The sequence below is a fragment of the Gavialis gangeticus genome, unplaced genomic scaffold (assembly GCF_001723915.1).
Source record: "Gavialis gangeticus isolate Ggan-Ray unplaced genomic scaffold, GavGan_comp1, whole genome shotgun sequence".
Classification (NCBI taxonomy): domain Eukaryota; kingdom Metazoa; phylum Chordata; order Crocodylia; family Gavialidae; genus Gavialis; species Gavialis gangeticus.
Genome location: NW_017729022.1, coordinates 101,113,931 through 101,120,988, shown reverse-complemented (window position 1 = coordinate 101,120,988; position 7,058 = coordinate 101,113,931). Strand labels below are relative to the sequence as shown.

At 51.2% G+C, this 7,058-nt stretch overlaps 1 protein-coding gene across 1 annotated transcript in view; it reads left to right on the top strand.

Moving 5' to 3' along the window:
* Positions 1 to 4,969: 4,969 nt before the first annotated feature.
* Positions 4,970 to 7,058, top strand: part of TTLL12 (tubulin tyrosine ligase like 12) — a 26,048-nt gene continuing 23,959 nt past the window's right edge. Inside the window, exon 1 of the mRNA XM_019515737.1 lies at positions 4,970 to 5,126. Coding sequence (XP_019371282.1) covers positions 4,971 to 5,126 — 156 coding nt within the window. The 5' untranslated portion in view covers position 4,970. The remainder of the gene's footprint in view (positions 5,127 to 7,058) is intronic.

Below are 7,058 nucleotides of genomic sequence, written 5' to 3'. Positions count from 1 at the left end.
ATAAGATAAAGCATAAAGGAATGTGCATGCCAAGTGACCAGTTAGAAGGATGGGACAGAAGGACCATCACTGTAACAAGTGGATCCCGGACTCCCAGTGTGAGTGAGGACCGGATCCTAACCAAGGGACCTTCCCAGTGACCCCTCAGACAGTGTTGATTGGGGACATCTGACTTCACTGGAACAACTTGGCACGCACCTGGCGTAGAGGGACTATCGATAAGTTGCCAACCCCATGTGGGAACTCTTTCTCATTCTGTCTATCTGTTGTTATCATTCACTATTAGCTCTTTATTACTGTACTATCTGTTTGTCACATTAACCTTTCTGTTAACTCTTGTATGCTAAGCTATAAGTAAAATTGCCTTTACTTCACTCCCGCCTCGCCTCCTTGATCCTGAACGCAGCAGCCTCATGGCTGATACACTCACAGTGCCTAGCCGGCCTGTGACATTGGGGGTGAGCTCTAGGCACTGCAATATGGCTGCCTTCACCTTGTCATAGTCGTAGGTGTCTTCCCTCAGTAGGGCCCAGTCTGCAGCTTGCGCCTTGCCCGCCACCAATGATCCGAGCTGGCTGGCCCACTGTAGCCTATCTAGCTACATCTGAATCGCCGTCTTCTTGGACAATTTGATATACGCCTCCACATCATCCTCATGCATCATGTGATGCATCCAAAATGTTGTCCAATTCCAACGCATCCACTTCTGTTGCTGCATTACCTGCTGTTGTTGGACTTATAGCACAAGGGTGTGCAAAATGCAACCCTGGGGGCAGATGCGGCCTGCCAGGCAATTCTATCCAGCCCATGGGGGCCCTTAAAAAAAATTAGAAAATGAATACTTATCTGCCCTGGGCCTGTCATGTGGCCCGTGATGGCTTGCCAAAACTCAGTAAGCGGCCCTCTGCCCAAAATAATTGCTGGCCTGTGTTCTAGCACCTTTGTCACGGCGTGTAATGTTTGACCTAACAAGTCAATCTGGGGGTTTAGGTTGACTTCCATTGTGGCATCAGCCTCCAGGGTCACCCTTGCTTCCACGTTCCCAGCCAATGCACCAAGTTGTAATCTTCTGTGTCTCTCCTCCGGGTGTCACGTATGTGGGTTCCTCTTGAACCTCACCGTGTTTCCCTGGATGAACAGTTTGGTTATTGGGGTGACTTTGGGTCAGTTCCCCAGGGGCCTCACCTGACATGTCTTTGATGATGATTATATTCCAATCAGGAGGACGTTTGGTCCTGCCTCCCCTGGCACCTTCCCTTGATCATTCTTGCTGTTCCTTCTTTGTAGGGCTCCACCTCCCCTACCCCTGCCTTACACCAACCGCAATGTTGTCACCTGTGTCATCAAGGTTGATGTCCTGAACCTTCTAGGCACTCAGGCTCTCAGAATCGTGTGGCCACAGGCTAATGGTGGTGTTTCTATCCTGAGGGTCTCCTACAGCCCCTCTTCTCTCCGTCTATATGGCATCCGGTTTCAGCACTGTTCCATCCCCTGATGCATCACCTCTTCCCTGGGTTTGGTACATCACTGTCCATCAGCTGCACCTGGATCCTAGTACTGCTGCACCCTGCCAGGCTCCAGTCTTCGCTGCAGACCTCCTCTGCCCACATTGACCCTGTAAGTAAATCCTTGGGCCCTCTCTGGCCCTGTGTTCTTGTAGGGACCCCTTCCTGAGGTACCCACCAGGTCCCCTTGCTGGGACCACTCGTGAGCTCTGGCCCCTCTGGGCTGGTTGGGGACTCCACTTCCAGTCCTCCCCGCTTGTTTTCTGCCAGGTCTTTTATCCCACCCCTGGGCATCTGGCTGACCAATCAGCCTTGGCACGCTCTTACAAAGCATGTCCATGATGATGCAGGGGCCATTCCCAGCACCTTTAAGCTTGGCGGGTTTTTTTTCCTTTGATCTTTACCTGCAGCGGCTCCTCCCGCCACAGTTTCACTTTCGCCGCATTCGTCTTCTGGTGCATGCCTCGTCCGGTAAGTCTTTTTCACACCCAGACTATAAGTATGCTGCTGGTTCCTTCTCCCTAGATGTAGTACCCCAGGACTGAGGTAAGACTGATGAGCCTATAGTTACATGAGTCCTCCTTTCTCCCTTTCTTGTAAATGGGGACCACATTGGCCTTTTCCCGGTCATCCAGCACCTGACCAGAGCTCCATGAGTGCTCGTATAGCCGTGCCGGGGCCCTGCAATGACCCCTGCCAATTCCGTCAGCACCCTTGGATGAAGAGCACCCGGGCCTGCTGATTTGAACACATCCAGCCCCTCCAGAAGTTCCCTAACTACATTATCCCTAACTTTGGGCCTGGTGGTGCCTCCCCTGAATCCTTCTGTACTCCTGGTGGGGGAGATGTCCCAGTCCCTGCTCAGAAAAATGGAGGCAAAAAATTTGTTAAAGAGAGTCTGCTTTTTCATTTGCAGCAATCACCAGATTGCCAAGCGCGTCCTGCAGGGGCCCTGTGTTACCCGGCGCCTTCTTCTTGCTTCCTATGTATTTGAAAAAGGACTTTTTGTTATCCTTAATCCTGGTCACCAGCCCCAGTTCCATCTCAGCCTTGGCCTTCCTGATAGCCACCCTATAGCCTCAAGCAACAGAGGTATGACTCTCTTTGGTAATAGCCCCTTGCTTCCATCAGATGTACGCCTCCTTTTTAGCCCTCAGGCATTCCTGAATGCCCTTGCTGAGCCATGGGTGCTTTTTAGCACTCTTACTCCGCTTGGTATGCATTGGGACTGACTCCCGTTGAGCTCGAAGGATCATCTCCTTGAGGAAAAACCACCCGTCCTGGACTCCCATCTCCCCAAAACTTCGGGATCCCAATGCCTCTCATGCTACACTTCTTAATTCATTGAAGCTGGCCCTCCTAAAGTCAAGGACTTCCGCCTTACTGTTAGCCCTAGGCACCCTGCACTGGATAGTGAATTCCAGCAGGCGATGATTGCTATCACCCAGGTGGCCAAGAACCCACAATTCCCTCCATTGCTTGTAGCAAGGACCAGGTCCAGCAGGGCATTTCCCCTGGTGGGACTGTGCACCTCCTGAGTTAGGTGGAGGTCCTGTATCTCAGCTAGGTAATATGGTAATTCATGTCAAGTGCAGGAACGACCGACAGTGAAGTATTGAAGGCATTGTTAAGATGCTCAGGAAGGTTAGATTTTGTTTTATAAATCTGAATGAAACACATATTTAACTATTATGACTACAGGGCTGGATCTGGGGGAGGGGGCCAGGGGTGCACTGGGTCACTTGCACCCCCTTCCCCTCCCCCTGCCCCCACTTTGATTCCTGCTTTACCTAAAGTTTAAAACCAACTACCTGGCAGTGGCAGCAGCATTTTTCATCAGGCAGTGCTGAGGGAATCAATTGACTTCACAGCTCATAATCTACTTGAGCCCTTCTAAACTCTTCATCCCAGAGGTGATAACCATTCCCTCTCCTTTTGAATGGTCCTGACATTCCACCAATCCAGCTACCCCTTGTTGTGTAACACTGGGGCCTGGTAGCTGCTTCTGGTCATGAAGCTGCTAATTTCACAGCCCTGCAGAGTGTTTCTTAACTCATTCCAATGACATCCTATTTGGATTTTGCTTTAGTCTTGGATGACATAATACAGAAGTTTTACTAAGCATCCCTCTGTACAGTTACCCAGGACTTAAAAACCTCTAAGGGTAGAGATTCTGCTACCCAGGAGTGGAATCTCCATCCTTAGAGGTTTTTAGACCCTGATAGACAAAGCCTTGGCTGGGATGATCTAGCTGTGGCTGGTCCTGCTCTGAGCAGGGGGTTGGACTAGATGACCTCCTGAGGTCCCTCCTTTCCTATGATTTTATGAATTAAAACAATTGGACTGTGCTTCTCATCTATCCATAAAGTTTCTAGTTTCCTTTTTATGTGGAAAGAACTATGTGTTGGGTTAGGTGTGATGCTATACCTCAGCATGTACATCCCTGCTTCTCCAAATCCTGGAGCCACCCATGCCTCCTGTCTCAAACCCAGCTCTGAGGCAGTCAGACATTCTTGCGTGCTGGGAACCCAGCCCTGCCTTTTCCACAGATGCCTCCCAGCTTTTTTTTTTCTTTTCCCCATGGGCAGAGAGCTCTGGCTCTGAGTCCCATGCCAAGGAGGGAGACATCTTGGGGGGCCAACCAAGCAGCTGGAGTGATGGCCAACTACTCCCAGCAATGAGGCTGAAATTGGTTCCTGGTTCCTTTTTCAAAGTGAATCTTTACACAACGAAAGGTTGTTAAAAATGAATTCAACATGCCAAAGAGTTGGAATTTCATCCAAAAATGTATATTTACTAATACCAATGTAAAAAAAAAAGCATCATGTAGCAAGCACTTATTAGCCCTGAATCTGGCTGAGATTAAGTTGGGATTATGGGGCAGAATCCTTTTCAGGTCACCCCACCTTCTAACTGTTTGGCTTGTCTAATTCTTTGCTAAAGACATGCTAGAGTTAGGATTTCATCCAAAGATATTTACTAATACCAGTGTAAAAAACATATCATGTAGAAAGTACGTAGCCCTGACTCCAGAGCTCAGATCAGGCTGGGATTATGGGGCACAATCCTCTCGGGTCACCCCATCTTCTAACTCTTGAAGAAGCAAGCAAGATTCTTTGGGTAGATGCTATCTCTTGGGGTATGGGGCAGATGTGATCTATTTTCTTAGACCAACTGAGCAGTTAGAAAAAAGTTCTTTGCAAGCTTTGGGAAACAAGCATCCTTCTTCAGGCAGAGGGAGACTCTCGCTTTGAAGAGGGAGCTGGGAACAAGGAACCAACCCTCAGGAGAAAGGCTGCGCCCTGCGCCCGGGGCTGCTCCATGTTCAGGCAGGCGCAGCCTCCCGCACTGAGGGAAGGGGAGCCAATTTGGCAGCAAACCCTGACGGGCAGATCTCCCTGCTCCGGACAGAGCCAGCAAGCAGCCTTTCCCTTTAAGGCTCGTCCCCACCCAGCATGCCTTGCTATGCTGGGGCTGGCCGCCGCCGGAGGTGGTGCTGCGATGGAGGGGGAGCGCGCCGCGGAGCCCGGCACCTTTGCTGCCCTGCACGGCCCGGCGCTGCGCGCCTCCGGGGTGCCCGCGCGCTACTGGGACAACCTGCGCTGCAAGCTGGAGGGTGAGGTGCGTCCCGCGGGCAGCGGCCCGGCCTCCCGCTCCAGCTTGGCTAGGGGTTTGCAGAGCCACGAGGCTGCCTGCTTTGTGCAAACCGAGGGGGCGGTGTCTTGGCTGGGGTGACATTTTACTCCTGCAGGCTCTGCCTCTCAGTTCCTTTGGGTCCCTGCAGGCTGGGCTTGGATTCAGGGTGGCGGCAGCAAGTTTGTGGGGCCGCTGGCAGGGCTGCCTGGGCTTCAGTGCCATGAGCTGGGGGAGGTGTGCCCGGTGGCAAGGAGCCTGTTTGGAGAGAAAATCAAGGCATGGGTTGCGCACGGGTCCTGCTGTGCGGTGCCCGAGTTCTTGTTGCACAGAGGCCCTGGCAGGATGAAAATGAAGGTGCTGCCCCCCACGTGGGGTCTTAATGCCATACCTGAGGATGCGCTTTATGTCAGGGGTGTCCTTCCCTCCATAGAAAAGGCTGGGTGTCATGAATTAGGCCATACAAATGAGAGCAGGTTTTCTTGTATGGTGCTGCTGACTCCAAAATAGGGGCTGTCAGCATGGGAGAAACAATTCTACAAATGCATCAGGATTGCTGCTAGGTTGCCCTTCCTGCAAAGCTGTGGGGGCTGTCTGAAACCTGATGATAAGTGGTGTTATGGTATCTTGGGTTTTAAAGAGCTCTGAGCCATGGATGCGTCATGTAGCCTTCAGCACTTTGAGACAAAAGGAGTGTTAAGTATTTGTGGTACATAAAGGCTGGAATTGCATAGCTGAAATGCATCCTAGTTTGTGTAATATTTTTCTCTGCTATGTTCAGCCCGTTTCGGTTGCTAAATGTTAACTTCTTAGGGTTAAAATTCCTATTCTGGTTATCTAATTCAAGGATGGTTGTTGGTCTGTATTCTTACTTGCTTGTTTGCTTCAGTTTAGCCAAAACTGTTCTGCTGTTTTGAAAACACTAGGAAAATATATCATGCTTTTTCCCTACAATAAATACCTCTAACATCCTTTCTTTTGAAACCCTTTGCAATCATGCATGTAGACTTTTTGTAAGGGGTTTAGGATAGCAGCCCGGAGCTAGAGGCTTAACCCTGTCATGGCTGCTGCTGCTGCTAAATTAGTAGCAACTTTGGCTTGTCAACCAATTTGGCAGCAATTGTGACCCATTTAAATCCGGAGCACCAAAGGGGAGGCAAGTGATGCTGAGTAGACTCTGCCCCTGCTCTATTTGTCGTTCTGGGGACAAAAGTCTGCTTGGGGTACAGATTTTTTTGTTTGGGTGTAAAAAAGTTGTCAGTGATGGGTTCACTAAAAAGACATGAGAGTTGGGGTGAGAAGGACTCTATTTTAGAAGCAGTATTACAGAAAAAAATTCACTTTATTGGGAATCGATTTGCTATTATACAGGCTTGTCCAACATATAGCCCGCGGGCCACCATGGAGCCCGCCAAGCCATTTTCTGAGGCCCACAGTGCTGCGATGGGAAACGAAAGTAAACACTGTATACTTTCGCTCCCGCCCCTTGTCCCTCACCCAACCCCTCAGCAGCTTCCTAATGGCTGCTGAAGGGCTGGGGAAGGGACAAGGTTCCCACACGCACCGCGTCAGCTTGATGTTGCCGACACGGTGCGTGTGGGAAGAGGAGTAGCCATTTGCCACTCGGGACAGATGAGCCCAGCCGGAGCAGCAGGGGCTCAGCTGCACTTTCCCCTGCCTGCACTGGTCAGTCCCGAGCGGCACACGGCTCCACCGCCGCTTCTGCTGGCTGGTGCTGACCCGGGCGGGTCCGTCCTATCTGGAACAGCAAGCAGCTGAAGCCGGCTTCCCACGTGCTGCTGGGGATGGGAGGAGCCTGGCTGGGTCGGCACCTGCCAGCAAAAGTAGCGGCGGAGCCATGTGCCGCTCGGGACTGACTGGTGCAGGCAGGGGGAAAATGCAGCTCAGCCCCTGCTGCTC